The 20,881-nt window shown below is 40.0% G+C and overlaps 1 protein-coding gene and 1 long non-coding RNA gene across 2 annotated transcripts; both read left to right on the top strand.

Annotated features, from left to right (window-relative positions):
* Positions 1 to 1,263: 1,263 nt before the first annotated feature.
* On the top strand, positions 1,264 to 9,670 carry LOC143416658 (protein NLRC3-like). Its single transcript, XM_076882107.1, has 5 exons — positions 1,264 to 1,492; positions 1,699 to 1,737; positions 6,747 to 8,541; positions 9,379 to 9,552; positions 9,658 to 9,670. The coding sequence occupies exons 1-5, from the start codon at positions 1,264 to 1,266 to the stop codon at positions 9,668 to 9,670; spliced, it is 2,250 nt and encodes a 749-aa protein (XP_076738222.1).
* An 89-nt stretch (positions 9,671 to 9,759) lies between these two features.
* Positions 9,760 to 14,512, top strand: LOC143414623 (uncharacterized). Its single transcript, XR_013095277.1, has 3 exons — positions 9,760 to 9,924; positions 10,113 to 10,286; positions 14,375 to 14,512. It is a non-coding gene; the product is annotated as an uncharacterized LOC143414623 (long non-coding RNA).
* Positions 14,513 to 20,881: the final 6,369 nt, after the last annotated feature.

The following is a 20,881-nucleotide window of genomic DNA, read 5'->3' as shown; positions in this document are numbered from 1 at the left end:
AACACAAGTGTAACTTATAAATACATGTTCATACTTTTATTCCACAATCAGAGAGAAAGAAACAGAGAGAGAGTGCAGGACAGACAGACAGGTGACAGTCTCAGGTGTACACACTGCTACACAACAGCACCAGAGAAGCAGGATTTAGTGTTTGTGTTATTACGAAACAAGAAGAGTTCCAGATGGTGCAGTGGACACATGTGTGACTGCTGTGATTAAAGCATCTTTCTTTCAGCTTAACGAGTGAACCGTCAGCTCGTTCAAACACACGTTAAAGTCCGTTTGGCTCGACACCACCGAACAGAGGCAGCAATATAACATAGCTAACATTAACAGTGCAGTGAATCCTGCTTGTGCCGTGATATTCAGGACTGCAAACCGAGCAGCATCACTGACTTTCAGCCTGTTGTGTTTGTGGATATATGACTGACTTTAATTATCCACAAAATCATCACATCTCTGTGAGATTAAGGTCGACTATATATATATTTAGAAGTAAAGGCTTTAAAACCAAGTAAAAGCTGAAAGTACAAACATCACTAATGTCACACAACTTTGCCGACATGTGGCCAACAGTAATGTTTTAATGTTCCTGATTATTAAACATTCACACATAAATAAGTGACGTCATATTCAGTACTTACATTTGAAAGTTCACTCTTCAGCCGCTCCCTTCTGCCGTATTTTGCGGCAAAATTATCCACGACCTGAGAATATCTCCAAGGACCAGAGTTACCCCATCATCAGATATATTGGAACGTTTATATGACAATTTCTTCTTGATACCATGTTCCAGAGCAGATTTAGAAACCTGATGTCAAACTGGTGCCAGTATAATCATGATAAAACTAGTTTGAGTGTTAATCTTTTTGTTGAGTCTTTTTTTTTTTGTTTGTTTGACTTCATATTATATTTTTGATATATTTCAGCTGATTTTAAGCTGTTTTCTGAAATTGTTCCTTCTACCACCTTTATCAGAGACTTCCTGTCAGACCGTGTTCAGCGTGGGGCCTCGTCTTCCCTCAGCCTTAACACCGGCTCTCCACAAGGCTGGCCCCTACTGTATTTTACTCATTATTGATTCTTTACCATTCAGTGTGTGATGTTATTCTCACCACAGAATAATCCATCCAGAAAAGACAGTCATAAGTAAATTCTAAATAATCCAGATTAAACATGCAATCTGCTGGGAAATGTGTAAGTAAAAAAAAAAAGTCTGCTGAGACCGTGATTCATTTTTTTTTAATGATTTACAGGTCAAAGATGGAGGCGTCTGTTCAGGAGCAGCTGCTGGGCATGCTGGATGATTTGGGAGAAGAGGAGCTTGACCGTTTCCACTGGTACCTGCAGAATGGAGATGATTTCACCCCCATCAAAAAGAGCCGCCTGGAGAAAGCGAACAGAACGGCAACGGTGGATCTCATGGTGGAAACATATCCTACTGACCATGTGATGAAGGTGGCAGAGTTGATTTTAAAGAAGATGAAAAAAGGTCAGTCATAGAAAAAATAAACAAACAGTCAGTGTGTTAGGAAGACACAACATTCTCATAATTTATTGTATATATTGACCTTCTTAGTTTTCTCTTTCCTCCTCAAATAACCTTTGAGTACAAATATTACATTTACATTATTTTGAATCCACACAGGTTTTGATTTTTAAAAAGCTCATGATTTAAGGTGCACTTTCCTCCAACAGGAACTCCCTCAGCCTCATCACATCCATCAGAATCAGAAGGTAAGAATTCATCAGTCTGTCTGAAGAGGCATGCATGAGGCAGAAGCACACGAACTCTGAGCTGACCAATCAGAGCTCTTATCAGAAATAGTCAAACAAATCATGCTTTGAGAAAGTTATACAATGACTTCATAAAACATTTAGACCTTCACTCTTACTTGTGTCACAAGATGGCGCCTGTGTTTGGCTTCGCCGCTTGTGCCGCTAGTACAGCTCGCTGATATAGTTTTATACTGGCCGCTATTGTCACTTGCAATATTATTTTTACCATCCTGTGTTTTGATTTTGTCTCTGCCACCAATACTTATGATCGGGGCACGATGTTGTATATCAAAGATTCAATGGAGAGCTACTTTGACAGCTGGGACAGTTACAGGAAATTTTTCCCTCCACCCTTTGTGTGTTCCTCACCTGAGTGCATGTTTCCGAACATATCGGTGGGATTTAACACGAAGAAAAGAAGAAGTAGGGGAACCAGGGCCGGTGTCCAGGTGCGACTGAGAAGGTACCGAAGATTAGCTTCTTGGATGTGGGAAGAATCCCGGTGCCTACGACCAATTCATCTACTGTCACCTGGTGCCGACGCTACACTTCAGTTCCCAGCTCGGAATCTATGGTCTGATGGCCCCATGTTCACTTGGCGTCCCTCCTTCGACCGCCGTTTTGATGGCAGAGGTGATGTACCTCTATGGATATTAGCTTCTGCTAGCCCTGAAGTCCCCGCCCGGCGTAACAGGTGTAGAGGTGCGCACACGTCTTCAATCAGGTTTGCCCTGCTCAACACTCGCTCAATCACAAACAAATCGTTTATTTTAAACGATCTTTTTATAAAGGAATCTCTCAACTTCTTGTGTTTAACTGAGACGTGGCAACCAAACGTGGATTATATACATCTGAAGGAAATTTGTTCGACTGGCTGCTCCGTCATCGGAACTCCACGTCTTTCGGGACGTGGCGGAGGTCTCGCTGTTGTGCACCAGGACAAATTCACATGCAGACTGATGAACTCGGATTCTTTTACCTCATTTGAACTTCAGATGATCAAGGTCGGCTCTTTGCACACCTTTTATTGTATTTTAATCTACCGACCTCCTGGCCCTGCCGGAGTCTTTTTAACTGAATTTAACGACCTCCTATCATCCATTATTAAAGTAGAGAAGGTGGTAATGTTGGGAGATTTTAACCTTCATATTGATGATGCATCCTGTAATATGGCTGCTGACTTCATGACTATCACAGAGTCTTTTAATTTTATGCAGCATGTTTCTGGCCCTACACATGTAAAGGGTCACACATTGGACCTTGTTTTCTCCTTGGGTTTAAATATAAATGACATTCGTGTGGAAAATGTCCATGTGAGTGACCATAGCTGCATTTATTTTAACTTGTCGTTTTATTTGGATCCCCCGGCTCCCAAAATAACGATTGAAAGGCGAATCATAAACCAGAACGCCGGCAAAAGGTTCTCTGCCATGTTTGACGCTGAAATGACTTACAATGATCTGGACTCTCTTGTCTCATCCTTTAATAACCAGTGTAATTCTATTTTAGACATAGTGGCACCTCTGGAAAAAAGTACTGTCCTACGTTTGAAATCTCATCCTTGGTTAAATGAAAACATTCGTAATTTCAGGAGATATTGTCGCAAGCTAGAACGTTTGTGGAAGGCTTCCAAACTTGAGGTTTATAAGTTACACCTTAAAGAATCTATCCTCTTGCTAAATGACATGTGGAAAAATGCCAGAACAGAGTATTTTTCACACCTCATAGCCTAAAAAAAGAAAGATCCTAAATTCTTGTTTAAAACAATTAAGAGCATTGTTTCTCCTGATGCTCCTTGTGCACCAGTTCACTCAACGTCTGAATGCAATGAGTTTATGAACTATTTCAGAAATAAGGTCACTGCCATCAGGTCTAATATCTCTCCATCATCTTCTCAATATCAGACTTTCAACTTGCTCTCCTCTGATACTTGGTCCTATTTTACTCCTGTTACATTACAAGACATCAGAGGCCTGCTTTGTCATATAAAACAGACTTCAAGCCCCCTTGATGTCCTTCCATCTTCATTTTTCACTAGTGTGTTTGATTCAATTGGCCCCTGTATTGTGGAAATGATAAATACTTCTCTTCACATTGGCTCAGTCCCCAGCTTCTTTAAACAAGCTGTTGTTGAGCCAATATTAAAGAAACCCCAGCTGGATCCATCTCTTCCTAACAGTTATAGGCCAATATCCAAATTGCCTTTTATATCGAAACTTTTAGAAAAAGTAGTACTAGAACAACTTAACTATTTCCTGGATAAAAATGCTGTTATGGACACTTTCCAGTCTGGTTTTCGTAAATTGCATTCCACTGAAACGGCCTTACTTAGAGTATCTAGTGATATCTTGATGGCAGCAGACTCTGGAGAATACACAGTGCTGGTCCTGCTGGATCTCAGCTCTGCTTTTGACACTGTAGATCACAGTATCATGATAAACAGACTCGAGAACTTGTTTGGGATTACTGGTGTTGTTTTAAAATGGTTTATATCATATCTGTCTGAGAGATCTTTTACTGTTTGCATGAATCATGTCACATCAGAATCAACAGTTTTGCCATGTGGGGTACCACAGGGATCTGTCCTGGGTCCAATTCTCTTTCTACTTTATGTATTCCCCCTAGGCCAAATTATTAGGCGCTATAAATATATCTCCTATCATCTCTATGCTGACGACATCCATACTGTTCCTTCAAAATGTCTGAGTTTTATAAATTGTCTAATTTAAGTAATTGGCTGACAGAAATCAACAAATGGTTAAATGACAATTTTCTCCAACTAAACTCTGATAAAACAGAAACTTTAATTATTGCTCCAGACCACATGGTCCCAGAAATCAGACAGCATATCAGCTTCTTAGACCCTTACGTAAAATCAAGCCTTAGAAATCTCGGTGTCATATTTGACAGCTCGATGTCGCTCGAGCAGCTGGTCCGAAACTGTTTTTATCATTTACTGAATATTTCAAAACTCAGACTAATGGTGTCAAAGCTTGAACTTGAGATGATTATTCATGCTTTTATTTCATCTCATTTAGACTACTGTAATGGCCTTTTTACTTGTTTTAACAAATCAGCCTTAAATCGTCTTCAGACTGTGCAGAATGCTGCAGCACGTCTCTTAACAGGCACCAAGAGAAGATTTTTATTTAGAAAAGCATTTGATTAATTTCTTCTTATGCTGTTTTTATAGTTTTATTGTTTTACATTGTTTTATTTACTGTTATATTTTTTATATTTCCATTTCCTGTGTTGTAAAGCACTTTGTGATTTTTATCTGTGAAAAAATATAAATAAATTTTACTTACTTACTTACTTACTCTTTCAAAATCAGTGCAACATGGTCCAGCCCTAACTATATGCTTTAGCAAAAAGGAAAGTTTGAAGCCTAATCTTAAAAGTAGAGATAGTGTCTGTCTCCTGAATCCAAACTGGAAGCTGGTTCCACAGAAGAGGGGCCTGAAAACTGAAGGCTCTGCCTCCCATTCTACTTTTAAATACTCTAGGAACAACAAGTAGGCCTGCAGAGCGAGAGTGAAGTGCTCTAATAGGGTGATATGGTACTACAAGGTCATTAAGATAAGATGATTATTTAAGACCTTGTATGTGAGTAGCAGGATTTTCCGGACTTCCTGATAATAATGAATTACAGTCGTCCAGCCTGGAAGTAATAAATGCATGAACTAGTTTTTCAGCGTCACTCTGAGACAGGATATTTCTAACTTTAGAGATGTTGCACAAATGGAAGAAAGCAGTCTTACATATTTGTTTAATATGTGCAAGGAAGGACATGTCCTGGTCAAAAATGACTCCAAGGTTCCTCACAGCGTTACTGGAGGCCAAGGTAATGCCATCCAGAGTAAGAATCTGCTTAGATACCGTATTTCCATGATCGACCGCTGTGGAAGTAGCATTCGGGTAGCTGCTCTGCTCCTTGTTGGTACAGGGCATTGAAGATGACAACAGTGGGTGGATTATATTCTATCTACATGGATAGATGTGATCTGTGCATATCGTGCGTCTGTGATGAAACCTCTCCTCCAGCCACGTTGTGGAGGATCTGTGCTGTGATAATGCTGCAGCCTTATCTACTCTACTAGAATATAATGAATCAAATACAATGAATTGTTTTAAAATTTTCAATTAAGCTCTCAAAAAACAACAAAAAGCGTAAAATAAATAATATATCAGAAAAATTATCAAAAACAGGATATAATTGAATAGGATCAAGCAAACAAAATAATTCAAAAATAATTGAACAATCAGACAAACAAATTCAACTTAATAACCAGGACCCAACTTTTTGGTGCTTATAATTCAAACCTTAAACTCAAATATAATCATATTAATAAACACCATCCAACAGGCAATACAACACTGTACCACAAAGGTAATCAATGAAAAACCACATCCCCATACCTGCAACACATAGAAATAAAGACCTGTGATCTGTGCGTGTCTCCTGACAAAAGAAAACGGTACAGCTGCATCTTTGGGCTAAAACTCATTAAAAAAAGTTAAATTAGCTAAATCTGCCCTCTACAAAACTTATACCGAACGAGTCTGTTACCAACAGACCAAAATGCGGCAGTTCGGCTATATTCAAATTGCAGCTTGTGGTCTTAATAAACTTTCATCAGCTGAGAGCAACGAGGCAGTGACTTACTTCCGGCCATGCTGAAAGGAGCTGTGAACCGGGCACACATGCACGAGTCTACGTCACCACTCAGTGCACACAAACACACACAGGCTCAGATTACATAGGCAGGAGATTAAAACACAAAATGAAATATTTAATTAAACAGAGCATGTTTTGGTGAAATTCAAAAGTATAACTCATATGCTACACAAACATCTAATGAGATTTAAACAAAAGTTATTAAGATGCAAATAAATGGATATATAAGTTTTTGGCAATGTATGGACCATAGAATAGACTAATCATCTCAACTACTGTTTTTATTCAGAGATTCTTCAGAGGTGTCAACTTAAACTCAAGTCTAAGCTGAAGGATGAGTTCAAGTGTGTGTTTGAGGGCATCGCTAAAGCAGGAAACCCAACCCTCCTGAATAAGATCTACACAGAGCTCTACATCACAGAGGGAGGGACTGCAGAGGTCAATGATGAACATGAGGTCAGACAGATTGAAACAGCATCCAGGAAACCAGACAGACCAGAAACAACAATCAGACAAGAAGACATCTTTAAAGCCTCACCTGGAAGAAATAAACCAATCAGAACAGTGCTGACAAAGGGAGTGGCTGGCATTGGGAAAACAGTCTTAACACAGAAATACAGCCTGGACTGGGCTGAAGACAAAGCCAACCAGGACATCCAGTTCATATTTCCATTCACCTTCAGAGAGCTGAATGTGCTGAAAGAGGAAAAGTTCAGCTTGGTGGAACTTGTTCATCTCTTCTTTACTGAAACCAAAGAAGCAGAAATCTGCAGCTTTGAAGACTTCCAGGTTGTGTTCATCTTTGATGGTCTGGATGAGTGTCGACTTCCTCTGGACTTCCACAAAACTACAATCCTAACTGACCCTAGAAAGTCCACCTCAGTGGATGTGCTGCTGATAAACCTCATCAGGGGGAAACTGCTTCCCTCTGCTCGCCTCTGGATAACCACACGACCTGCAGCAGCCAATCAGATCCCTCCTAAATGTGTTGGCATGGTGACAGAGATCAGAGGGTTCACTGACCCACAGAAGGAGGAGTACTTCAAGAAGAAAGTGAGCGACGAGAAGCAGGCCAGCAGGATCATCTCCCACATCAAGACATCACGAAGCCTCCACATCATGTGTCACATCCCAGTCTTCTGCTGGATCACTGCTACAGTTCTGGAGGATGTGCTGGAAACCAGAGAGGGAGGACAGCTGCCCAAGACCCTGACTGAGATGTACATCCACTTCCTGGTGGTTCAGGCCAAAGTGAAGAAGGTCAAGTATGATGGAGGAGCTGAGACAGATCCACACTGGAGTCCAGAGAGCAGGAAGATGATGGAGTCTCTGGGAAAACTGGCTTTTGATCAGCTGCAGAAAGGAAACCTGATCTTCTATGAATCAGACCTGACAGAGTGTGGCATCGATATCAGAGCAGCCTCAGTGTACTCAGGAGTGTTCACACAGATCTTTAAAGAGGAGAGAGGACTGTACCAGGACAAGGTGTTCTGCTTCATCCATCTGAGTGTTCAGGAGTTTCTGGCTGCTCTTCATGTCCATCTGACCTTCATCAACTATGGACTCAATCTGCTGCAAGAACAACAAACAACATCCCAGAAGTCTGAGACAAGAGAATCTGCAGAGAAAAACTTCTACCAGACTGCTGTGAACAAGGCCTTACTGAGTTCAAATGGACACCTGGACTTGTTCCTCCGCTTCCTCCTGGGTCTTTCACTGCAGACCAATCAGACTTTCCTACGAGGTCTGCTGACACAGACAGGAAGTAGCTCACAGACCAATCAGGAAACAGTCCAGTACATCAAGAAAAAGCTCAATGACAATCTTTCTGCAGAGAAAAGTATCAATCTGATCCACTGTCTGAATGAACTGAATGATCGTTCTCTAGTGGAGGAGATCCAGCAGTACAGAACTTTAGGAAGTCTCTCCACAGGTAAACTGTCTCCTGCTCAGTGCTCAGCTCTGACCTTCATGTTACTGTCATCAGAAGAAGATCTGGATGAGTTTGACTTTAAGAAATACTCTGCTTCAGAGGAGGCTCTTCTGAGAATGCTGCCAGTGGTCAAAGCCTCCAACAAAGCTCTGTAAGTAAATGTGAACTCATCCCTTCATTCTTAAAATCATGGGAAATAAATTAGGTGTTCTCTGTCTCTCTGTGGGCTAAGTGGAAGAGACTGGATTGATCTCTACTTTACCTTTGTTTGCTGTCAGGAAATATCATTCTCCATGAAGTTTGCATTTCAGCTCATCCCCTTTATACACACCTTTTAACATGAAGGCTTTTATAGAGATAGTGTTTAAAAATCAATGTTCTTCACAGTAAACAGGTAATGAGCATAAGAATTACTGAACAGAGACGTCCTGCTGTGAACTTTGCTGCTGTGCATCTAAAATTTAAAAATGTATCTGAGATGATTTTACTTCCAATAATGTTCACAGTTTTTTAGAATTTCTAAACCAGAAGGTGGAGGACAGCTCATGATGACTGGCTGCTGCTCTTCAGTGTGCTTTATGAAATTAACGCTTGGACCTTATGGAGGGTGGGGCTTTAAAGGGGAATGAGCCATAGCAGCTTGTTTTAGACAGAAAATGAAACGAGAGTCTGCAGCAAGTACAGGATGTGATAAATTAGTTATAAGTACATTTACAGTAGTACTGTAGTACCCACAGGCCTATGCCTGCAGACACTGAACTAGTGTCACTAAATCTACCTGCCCTTCACTGGTTTCCATTTAGATACACTGGCATTATTGTGTTTCTACAGATTTTAAGTATTTTTCTTTTTCTACACTTAAATGTTTCTAAAAAATAGTTTTGGCTAATATTACATTATAGTGTACACATAATTATTATATTCATAATCTAGGTTCAACACCTAAGTAGATTTCATTTGATGACAAATATTTATTTATTTTTTTCAGGCTGAGCAGCTGTAACCTGTCAGAGGAAGACTGTGAGCATTTGTTGTCAGTCATCAGCTCCCAGTCCTGTAGTCTGAGAGAGCTGGACCTGAGTACCAACAGCCTCAATGATTCAGCAGTAAAGCTTCTGTCTGTGGCAGTGGAGAGTCCACACGCCAAACTGAATATTCTGAGGTCAGATCAATTTTTATTCTTTTTTTGTTTTGTTTGCATTTTTGATTTTTTCGTCACATTTTTAATCATTTCTAAGTTGAAGTAAAGTTTTACTAACCTGCTCAGCAAGAAACAATAAGGATTCTTTAAATTACAGGATTAGTTATTGCATCCTTATTACATTTTAACAACAGTCTTTGTTCATGTTTTTAATTTCAGACTCAAAATCTGTGAACTCTTAGAGGAAAATTGTAAAGCTCTGTCCTCAGTTCTCAGTTCTCAGTCCTCTAGTCTGACAGAGCTGGACCTGAGTATCAGAAACCTACAGGGTTCAGGAGTGAAGATTCTGTCTGCTGGACTACAAAGTTTAAACTGTAAACTGAATACTCTGAGGTCAGATCAAATCACGTTTTGTTTTTCAAAACTGATCAATTCAATTTTATCCAAGTTCATCCATATGATGATGTATCTTAGTTTGTTAATGTTTCCTTTTAAAATAGAAAGACAAGAATTAATATTGTGAAATATATTAACAACCTTTCCGTTCATATTTGTTTTATATATTTTATTTTATATTTCAGACTGAGTGGCTGTAACCTGTCAGAGAGAAGCTGTGAAGCTCTGTGCTCAGTCCTCAGTTCCCAGTCCTCCAGTCTGAGAGAGCTGGACCTGAGTAACTCTGACCTGCAGGATTCAGGAGTGAAGCTTCTGTCTGCTGGACTAAAGAGTTCACAGTGTGCAGTGGAAACTCTCAGGTCAGGATTCAAACTTTTCCACAGATGATCATTTGAAATGTGAATTATATTATTGTATAAACAGGTAACCTTTCATCCACTAAATCTCCTTGCTTGGTTTCTGTCTGTTTATATTCTGTCTGTATTCTGAAATGTTTTACAGTACATTCATTACAGTTTGATTTAAAGAATATTAGACTCCTAACATAATAAATAAAATCATTTCACTTCTTCTTGAGAGAAAGAAAGGGATGACTGGGTGAGCTCCCGTGGTTCATCTCAGCAGAGAGAGCGGCACACTGGGCTGCAAATGATCACAGCAGTAATGGCCATAGTTTGATAAAACAGTCAGTCTTACCCAGTAGATAATACACGGTTCTGGAGCCAATGTTGGGGAGGGGACTGGCCCGGTACTAACTACCCACTACTAACTACCTCCTCCAGATGTCTTCCCTACTAACCCTGATAAGAAGTAACCGCAGTAGCCTTATAGGTCAAATCCTATCAGCGCCACCTGTTAAAGGTAGCTACACTATTGATGGTGTCACTTGTTATTTCTGGGATGAGTTTAGTAGCCTGAACATTTGATCAAAGGAAAGGTTATTTTTATCATTATTATTATTATTATTATTATTATTATTATTATTATTATTATTATTATTATTAAGGCTGGAGTAATCTGCAAGAGCTGTGTGCATAAAGAATAATACTCAGACTTTTATTTTTTATTGTTTGACACAAGGTTTAAAAGTGAATGTCCACATTTTAATTGCACTTTAACTGCAGGAAATGTTATTGAGCTAATACTGATTTAGTTGTTATCTTTGGTGAGGTTGGAGGTACGATGAGCACAGTCAGGCCTAAAGATGCTCTTATCCCCATAATCTGTGTAACTTTCACCCACATCTTGCACCACAAACACACATCCAAAGTCAGACTCTTTACAAAGTGAGGCTGTTATTAGAATCATGTTATTGTATTTTCCGATTCATTATAGTGGTTAACTACAACATATTTATCTTTGTTTTATTTCTATTCAATATGCCATTATTGAGACACTGAGCATAATGATGAGTTTGAGGTGTTTGTGTAGCTGTGTTAACATCACTCAACACTCTCGCCACATTTGTTAACAATTGTCTCAACAAATGTGTTTTTCCTCGTTCTTTGTTATCCAGCTGAGGCTTTGGGTATAAATGTGTCATAAACAGGATAAAGCAGTGCAGGTCAGTGTAATCAAACCTCAGACTGAGTTCAAAATCATCACCTGTCCCAGATACCACATCAGCACCAGAACCATGATGTGTTTACTCACATTGAAAAAGGTGGAGGTCAGTGTGAATGGACTGTTATCATTGGTCTGAATGTGCATCTATAAACATGTGCTCTTCATTATTGATTTTTTCCTAATGAACAGAAAATGAGACTTAATAAAATCCTTCTGACTGTGGCCGTTGTTGTAGCAGGTTGGGCCCTGGGTTTGAGTCCCCCACTGTTCCACAGTGGCTTCTAGCTTTGTTTCACAGTGTGCAGAACAACAAATAAAACAAAAAAAACCACATCAAACTTTGATGGTTTTTCCCCAAGGATGAGGAAGCAGACTCGGCCCCAAACAGCTGGATATATGGATGGTTACCACAGCAACCACAGCAGTGTGCTCTCAGTATATTTAGCTGTATAAAGGTGTTTGTGGTGTGTTGCACTGAATAACTAAGCAGCTGAAACAGCCTCATGTATGTTGACACAGGGAGAAAAGAGTGTGAGAACACTGTTCACAGCAGTCACAGCTCGCTGCCTTCAACAGTGTCTTCCTTCCTTCTTTGGATGTCACTGATATCATGTTCTGCTCTCACACTGACCACCTGTTGGAGCTAACGTGCTAACATGGCTAACAGCAGCATTACCACATGTAGTCTTTAGTGATGGAAACTGGAACCATGAAGTCAGTGATGCTGGAATAAGCCTCTCCACAGTGACATTAATGGTCACTGTCATGACTCTTTGATGATATTCTGTGAAACACTGACAGAAAAAAGTGTTGGACAAATATGAACAAGGTACGTATTATACACAACTGTCTATAATTGTGATGGACACATGTTTTGGAGAAACACCCTCCCTCCTGCTGCTCAGTTCACTCCGCTGTTCCACTCATGGTTGTTCATTATACTATACAATACAATACAATACAACTATATATATGTAGCACATTTAAAACCTAAGGTACACCAAAGGTTAAAACATAAGATAAAAGATAAAAGGCTATAACAGAGTACAAAAACCCAAAAAGGTACAGACAAAATAAGAAATGAAACAGAGTATAGTTTAGAAGATAAAATTACAGGGTATTCATAAATATAAGGTGGAGGTATTTATACAGTGGGACATTAGTAGAAGATAAGTAACATAAGGGTAAAATATAGGGGATGTGCACTAACTGAAAACGCTTGGTCAAACAGGTATGTTTTTAACTGAGATTTAAATTAATAGATGGAGTCAAATAGCAGCATGAAGATTGTTCCAAAAGCATGGTCACCTCTGGTCTTTAGCCAGGATCTAGGCTGCACTATGAGTCATTGTCCTGATGATCTTAGGGGTATAGGGGTATATGGAGTTCAGTGAGGTAGCACGGTGCAGTATTGTTTATCATTTTAAAGGTAAGCAACAGAATTTTAAACTCAATTCAGCATTTGACAGGGTGCCAATGCAGGTCAGCGAGGACTGGGTTAATAGAGGCAAACCTTGCGGTTCCAGTCAGAAGGCGTCCCTCACCGTTCTGGACAAGCTGCGATCTATGAAGAAGGGTGGACTGGAGAACAAAGTAAAGGGAATTACAGTAGTCTAATCTAGGGGTCACAAAAGCATGGATTAGTTTCTCAAGGTCCTTGTGCGGTACGTAGTGCTAGGCCTTTGAAATTTGACGCAATTGGTAGAAACTAGGTTTAACTACAGAGGATACTTGTTTGTCAAACTTAAAGGAGCTGTCAAAGAGAACACCTACGTTGCTAACAGTACCAGAAAGAAAGGCAGCAAGGGGTCCACGAGTATCAGTAAATTGGCCCTCTGAAGTCTGGTTGTCGAACAGCACGATTTCTGTTTTCTTCTCATTCAATATAAGAGAGTTGTCGGAGAGCCAGTCTTTGACCTCTCTCAAGCACTCTAGTAGACAGTGCAATGACAACGAAATGTCATTAGTCAGCCTGTCAACCTGTTTTATTTTGGTAAGTATGGTCTCTGGTGTCAGACGTTGTCTAGATGAGTTTCTTCTGTGTCACATGACCCTCCTGTGATGACCTCAGCTGTATAGATGGCTCTGTCCTTCCCTCAGTCTTTATGTCAGTGTCAGTTTCTCTTCCTTATGTGCTGCCGGCCTCTTTTAGATTCTCTTTAGTTTGTTCCTCGTGTCCTTTTGTTCCTCAGTTTAAGACACCAAACTCATCAAAGGTTCAGTTTGCCTCCTGAAACACTCCCCTTCATGACATGAGACCAATACAAGATGTCCTTGGCAGCACAAACACTGTTTTAAAGGCAGCGATGGGCAAAGCGAGGCTTCGTCAAACTGAAACACTGGAAGCATTTGTGTGTCTTGAAGATGCTGTTCTGTTAAACGGGGACACAGACGAGCCCAGCACAGTTCACAACACAACTACAGACACACAATAAATCAGTTTAGTCAAACAGAACAGACTGCTGTGTTTACTGTAATAAGCACACAGGTTTACAGCTGTTTGTTGGCCTCTGCTTTCTTCTCCCCTCTTTTCACTCCTGATGCTTTTATATGTCACTACTGCGTGTCCTTAACTTTTGTCTCTCTGTTTTGTTCTTGTCTCTCTGAGCTCATCTCTTCTCTTTCCCCTCACCCTGCAACCAGTCATGGTAGATGCTCCTCCTGGAGCCTGTTTTCACTGGGAGGATCTTTGTGTCAAAGGGAGTTCTTCTTCCCACCATCACCAAGTGCTGCTCACAGTGGATTGTCTGATTGTTGGGGCTTTCTCTCTAATATTGGAGGCTGTTACCTTACACTGTGGATGTAAATGGATAGATGTTATTATATGTGACAAACAGAAAGTGATTGCTGACAGATGGATTGTTGTTTTGTGTGTCTGCAGTCTGTCAGGCTGTCTGATCACAGAGGAAAGCTGTACTTCTCTGGCCTCAGCTCTGAGCTCCAACCCCTCCCATCTGAGAGAGCTGGACCTGAGCTACAATCATCCAGGTGACTCAGGAATGAAGCTGCTGTCGGCTAGACTGAAGGATCAAGGCTGGAGACTGGACACTCTCAGGTATGGAGAGAATGGCTGATAGAGGAGGAAGAGCTGGAAACATTTCCTGTGTCCTTCACTCACTTCCTGTTTGTTTCCTGCAGATGAGACATGAACAATCACACAAGCAGGAATATTTTCAGGGACAGACACACTAGTCTAGCTGGATAGTACATGGATATTTATGTAGGGGTCTCCAAGGAGTCTGTTTGCAGGAACATTAATGATAACTGATAAGTCATGTTGAGAGTTTCATTAAAAGTAGACCTACAGTTAGGTCCAAAAATATTTGGACAGAGACAACAGTTTGTCATTTTGATTACCACGGTGAATTTTAAATGAAAAAACTCAGTTGAAGTTCAGACTTTCAGCTTTAATTCAGTGTGTTGAACATAATAAAATGTGAGGAACTAAAGCATTTTCTTAAAACAATCCCTTGATTTTAGAGGCTCTAAAGCAATTGGACAATTTAAATAAGTGAAAATAAATCTTCATTTCTAATACTAATAATAAAAACCCTTTGCTGGCCAATGACAGCCTGAAGTTTTGAATTCATGGACATCACCAGATGCTGGTTTCCTCCTTTTTAATGCTCTGCCAGGCCTTTACTGTGGCAGCTTTAAGTTGCTGTTTGTTTGTGGACCTTTCTGTCCAAAGTTTAGTTTTCAGCAAGTGAAATGTTCAGTTGGGTTAAGATCACATGGATTGTTTTCACTCCTAATATTCCAGGAATTTCTTGGATGATTTTCTCTTGTCATGGCTTAAGGATGGCTTGCTTCACCTGCATGGAGAGATACTTTTTTTGCATGTTATATGTTTCTTTACAGCAAAATGTTCCAAATGCAAGCACCCTGAAATGCTCTGTATGAAAGGTAAAAAAAATACCAAGGACAGGTGAAAGACGCAGAGGCAGGTGAGGAAGTGACAAAAGGAAGCTTTAGTGGCCAAAACACAAAAGCCGAACATCAGGAAACACAAAGTCCATCAAACAGAAATCCAAAGCAGGCACGGGAAGCATGAAAAACAATAAGAGCTGCTTGAATTCTCCAAAAACTGAGGAAAGGTGCTTCAATTCTTCCTTTATTACCTCCTTTAGCAGAGAAGACACTGGAGTATCCTTTATGAAAGGATATGACTGATAGATACTGTCCCATAATTCATAGCTACATACCATGTGTCTGCTCTTTACCTGAGAATATAAAAAGCTGATAGAAATGATCATTCTAAGTGACTTTTCCATTTCCTGTCATGAGCTGCTGATATGATGAAACTTTGAACAACAAGCTGTTGAAGCCACAGCTGGACTCTGAACATCAGTCTGCTGGAATCACATCTGCTTCTTGTCCAGTTGTTGCGTGAAGAATATAGATTTATAGAAACTCTCTAACTCAACATTAACTGATCACAGCGTGTTTAAGCTTGACTTGAATTAGATAAGTGTTTGACACAATCTGACTTTGGTCACAAAAAGCCTGAAAAAAGGAAATACATTTATACAGGATCATCTCTCAAGCAGGAAACAAAAAGAAACTCAGATTGATTTCCTTTGATGGACTCCATGTTCTTTCTTCTTTCAAATTCCAGCAGTTTTTAGTGAAATTAACTTTCATAATAAATGTTCTTGTTTGGGGGAAAAAAGGGTAGTCAAGAGCCCAATTGAATTCCTGCTGTGTAATTCAACAACCTGCATGTGTCGACCTCAGCGGTGCAGCAGATTCACGCTCTCGCTCATAAGTCTGTACTCTCCAATCCCGCTCACACAAATCGGCTGACTCTGGACTGTTTGGAGGGCGGAGTCCAAAGGAAGAGGGTCCTAATATGATTGGTCAGTTTGATGGACGCTTCAGGTTACTGTTACTGTGTTAAACCAAGTTTTTCAGTGGCAGCAGCATACGTGCTGTTTGAACTTGTGATTTGAAAATCAAGTTTGCTGAATGAACTCTGAGCAGTTACTGTTTGCTGTGCAGCAGCAGAAATACTGACAACTGTCACTGGATTCATTTAATGCTGAAGAAATTTTTAAACCAGAGGATTCAAAGGCAACTTCTGAAGCCTCTGCAGTCCTGGTCAATTAACCCTGAGCAACAGTCATGTACAAGGTCTCTGATGGAAACTTACCCAGGAACATTTTAGTCACCACTTGTAGATATCTTAGTATATTTACCAGTCCACCATTTTGGGAAACGTCTTTGTCTTCCTCTGATCCAGATTCAGATCAGATTCATCTCTTTACAGAGAGGCCGAGGACAAATTGATCCTAGATTAAAATAAACTGTGGAACCAGGGGAAACTGTTAGCCTAGCCTTGCTTTATCAAAAGAAAACAAATCATTATGTTCTAATCAGGTAGAAGCTGACAACTACAGGGAGATGTTTTCTGTACATTTAAATGCAAGCAGCCCTGCACAAATGCATGTATGAATTTCAGTGCGTTTCATAGATAAAGGTCATAATGTGCTGTGAAAAGCCAACACGTACTATAAAATAATTGAAGTGAATACAATCAATAAATACATTTAGAAATGACCCAGGGGAAGATAGAGAGGCAGGAAGGAAGTGACAAAAAGGAGTGTTTATTGGTCCAAATGCAAAAGTGAAAAATAAGGAAACACAAAGTCCATCAAACAGAAATCCAAAGCAGGCACAGGAAAAGAGGGCAGTATATACACTGGGAGCTACCTGCTAACAAGAGGCACGTGGGAGCAAAGTGCAGGTGCCGAGAGATGAGCTGATTGGACGGTGTTTTCTGTGTCCTGTTAAATACACCAAGTCTTTGATCTGTGGGCTGAAGGAAGAACAACACTCGGTGTATAAATGCTCAGTCAACGCTATCTTTATTCCACACGATTCTCATTATTCCATACAACACTTTGAGCATAAACGTCCAGACGGGAGATGTGGACAGGAGGGTGTCCGGCAGATCTCAAAGTGTCTGAGCGTTTCTGACATTCTTATAGCTTCAGCCCCCTCCACAGTCATGAAACCTGAACATCCACATTCTTTCTCTCTCAGTGAGCCTAAGTTATGACTTGGCTTCCTGTGCAGTATGTTCTGTTCATTCTAATCAGACAAATAAAGCCACAATTCTCTGAAAACAGTATTCTCTTTATAAATCAGAAATATGCAGTCTAATGTAATACAATCAGTCTAATAAATCTAATAGTTGTCACCTTCTCCTAAGTCAGGAGTATAATGCAACCTAAAACTACATAATGATTTTACAATCTTTAACACTTTAAAGCCGGTGGGAGAGGGCACGCTCCGTTTTGCGTAACTATTTTTAAATCCCGGTAGCTCTGCAACCACGTAAGCTAGCGCAATAATTTTTTTTGCATATGAAACCGGAGGAGTTGTACTTACATCTTATGCCATCAGCTTGTCCTCGGTCACAGTTTCCTTCCACATAAAGCTTTGCAAAACCTGCATAAAAAGCGCTTGCAGCAACAAAAACATAATATTCCAGAAACACGCTTTGCCGATTGATCAGCTGTTTGTAACACTTCCTACGTCCATCGGCATGAACTATCGCATGTCCGCCATTACCTGCCCGAAACCGGAAGTGACGTCATTTTCGCGGAAATGAAGTTTTTTAACATCAAGGCCTCATGAGCCTCTACTGGTGTTTTTAAAAGTTATGTTTGATTTTATGACTTTCTGTGTCGTTTCTGGGATGCTTTGGACTCATATTGCACTGCTGGGAATAGTTTATTTTGATGCATATGCTGCTTTTTTGCAAATTTGCACTATAATATTTATTTTCGTTTTTTCTGTAGTGCATAAAAATTGGTGTATTTCAAAAATAAAACTATGAAGACACTCAAAATAAATTTCCTGTGGTAGGAAACTATTTTGTGCAACTTTTTTTGTATTTACAGTTTTGAGGGATAAGCCTCTTAAATTTCTCTAACTACAAATATATGTTAAAAAACAAAAACGATTTTTCAATTTTTTTGTAGTTTATTGCCCTTTTTTGCAAATTATGTAATTACTATGCACTTAATGCAGACATATTATTAAAATTTAGGCTGTAATGGTTGTATTGATGTATAGCAACTTGAAATGCTCCCAAAAATGGCTCCACAGCATGTAAAAATATAATATAAGCGCTGGCGGAATTGGTTCTATGGTAGGTCTTAAAGGGTTAATTAGAGGTATAATTGTGAGATATAATAGGCTGGAGAAACTGATCAGGAAGGCTAGCTCTGTGGCCGGCATGAAGCTGGACACTCTGGTGACAGTGGCAGAGAAAAGGACATTAAAGAAACTGATGGACATTATGAACAATGCTGGGCATCCTCTGCACACGGCCATTAACAACCAGAAGAGTCTGTTCAGTGACAGGTTGCTTCTCCCCAAGACAAGAACTAACAGACTTAAAAACTCCTTTGTCCCACACGCCATCAGACTGTTTAACTCCTCTCTGGAGGGGAGAGGGAGGGGAGACAGGAGGACAAAGGAGGGGGGAACAACTAAGCTGTAGTGCCTCTTCACCTCACTGTACAATACCTTGTGCAATACTTTTTGTAAATAGTCAACAGTGCAATAGACTCAATACTTGAAATGTGCAATTCACTTGTATTTTTATTTTTTATTCCTATTTATTCTATTTATCCCCTTCATATATTTTATTGGGTGGATGCCGTAGGCATCCACACTATTGAGATCCTGTTTCTCTTTATTCTTTATCCTTTATTATTCTAGTTGCTCCGTTTCTTTGCCGCTTAACTACTCCCTCAGTTTTCAGCCGATTTTTACCATTCAAACTCTAAACTGTTCTGCTATTTCTGCTTTCGACTGCTATATCTTTTGGTACTTATTACTATTATACTTTTTAAAATATTACACTTTTTTCCTTTAATTTGTCCCATTGAAATGAATGGGAAACTTCTACAATTCTGCTAAAACTTGCTTGTCTTTGAAACTTAACTAGAAAAAATTGCATTTCCTGCGAAAATGCTGTGTGGATGCCTTACGCTGAAGATTTCTGCTGAAAAAAGCAGAAAAAGTTGAAAAAACAAAAAACATTGCCCTGAGCGAGATTCGAACCTGGCCTTTCTGATCTATAGGCGGCGTCTCACCTTACTGGACCAAACTGATTCTTACAAAGAAGAGGTGGAGAGACTGACAATTCTGGTGAAATTAGCAGAAGCTGCTTAGTATTGTGCTAATAAGAGGTGAAAAGGCTAAACATTTAGCAGAAAAGAGGTGAATCAGAAGAAGTTCTGCTGAAAAGAGGTAAAGAAGCAAAAAGATGAGTTGAAAAGAGGTGTAGAAGTGCTTGCTGAAGATGGCTGTATGTGTAATGACACACTGGAGAGTGTCAAGAAAGCAGAGCGCATGCAAGCAGGGAACATGTGTAGCAACTGTCACAGGTAGGATTCGAAACTCTGCCCCCGGGTCTCACGGCAGCTGCCCTACCCTCTGAGCCAAATGAGTTCTGGTCTCAAGCAAATATATGATGAGAGAGAAAATGTGCACTGTGGAGCAGAAGCTCAAATTAGCAGAAAAGAGGTGAAGAGGAAGAACTTTGTTGTGAAATGAGGTAAAGAAACTGAAATTTGTGCTTAAAACAAGTGAAAAAGCTGAACTCTGAAATCCTGCTAAAACAGTAGTAGAGGCTGATATTTTTCAGCTACTCACTGAGCCAAACTGGTTCTCACGTAACTGAAAAAAGGTGGAAAAGCTTAAAATTCTAATGAAAACAGCAGAAGAGGCTAAGTGCACTGTGGAGCAGGAGCTCTAATTAGCAGAAAAGAGGTGAAGAGGAATAATTTCTGCTGAAAAGAGGTAAAGAAGCAAAAAGCCGAGTTGAAAAGAAGTGTAGAAGCAGAAGTGCTTGCTGAAGATGGCTGTATGTGTAATGACACACTGGAGAGTGTCAAGAAAGCAGAGCGCATGCAAGCAGTGAACATGTGTAGCAGCTGTCACAGGTAGGATTCGAACCTCTGCCACCGGGTCTCACGACAGATGCCCTACCCTCTGAGCCAAATGAGTTCTGGTCACAAGCAAAGATATGATGAGAGGGAAAATGTGCACTGTGGAGCAGCAGCTCAAATTAGCAGAAAAGAGGTGAAGAGGAAGAACTTTGTTGTGAAATGAGGTAAAGAAACTGAAATTTGTGCTTAAAACAAGTGAAAAAGCTGAACTCTGAAATCCTGCTAAAACAGCAGAAGAGGCTGATATTTTTCAGCTACTCATTGAGCCAAACTGGTTCTCACGTAACTGAAAAAAGGTGGAAAAGCTTAAAATTCTAATGAAAACAGCAGAAGAGGCTGAGTGCACTGTGGAACAGAAGCTCAAATTAGCAGAAAAGAGGTGAAAACAGCAGAAGAGGGTGAGATTTGTGCTGATAAGA

This window comes from Maylandia zebra, linkage group LG3, assembly GCF_041146795.1.
Source record: "Maylandia zebra isolate NMK-2024a linkage group LG3, Mzebra_GT3a, whole genome shotgun sequence".
In the NCBI taxonomy this organism is placed as follows: domain Eukaryota; kingdom Metazoa; phylum Chordata; class Actinopteri; order Cichliformes; family Cichlidae; genus Maylandia; species Maylandia zebra.
The sequence above is the reverse complement of the archived record's forward strand: the minus strand, read 5'-3'. Positions and strand labels throughout refer to the sequence as shown.

Bases quoted from the DNA above. Each gene is read 5' to 3' on its own strand.
- LOC143416658 (XM_076882107.1), top strand. From the start codon at position 1,264: ATGGAGGCGTCTGTTCAGGAGCAGCTGCTGGGCATGCTGGATGATTTG. The intron at 1,493-1,698 runs GTCAGTCATAGA...TTCCTCCAACAG, and splicing joins TTTAAAGAAGATGAAAAAAG to GAACTCCCTCAGCCTCATCA. The intron at 8,542-9,378 runs GTAAGTAAATGT...TATTTTTTTCAG, and splicing joins AAAGCCTCCAACAAAGCTCT to GCTGAGCAGCTGTAACCTGT.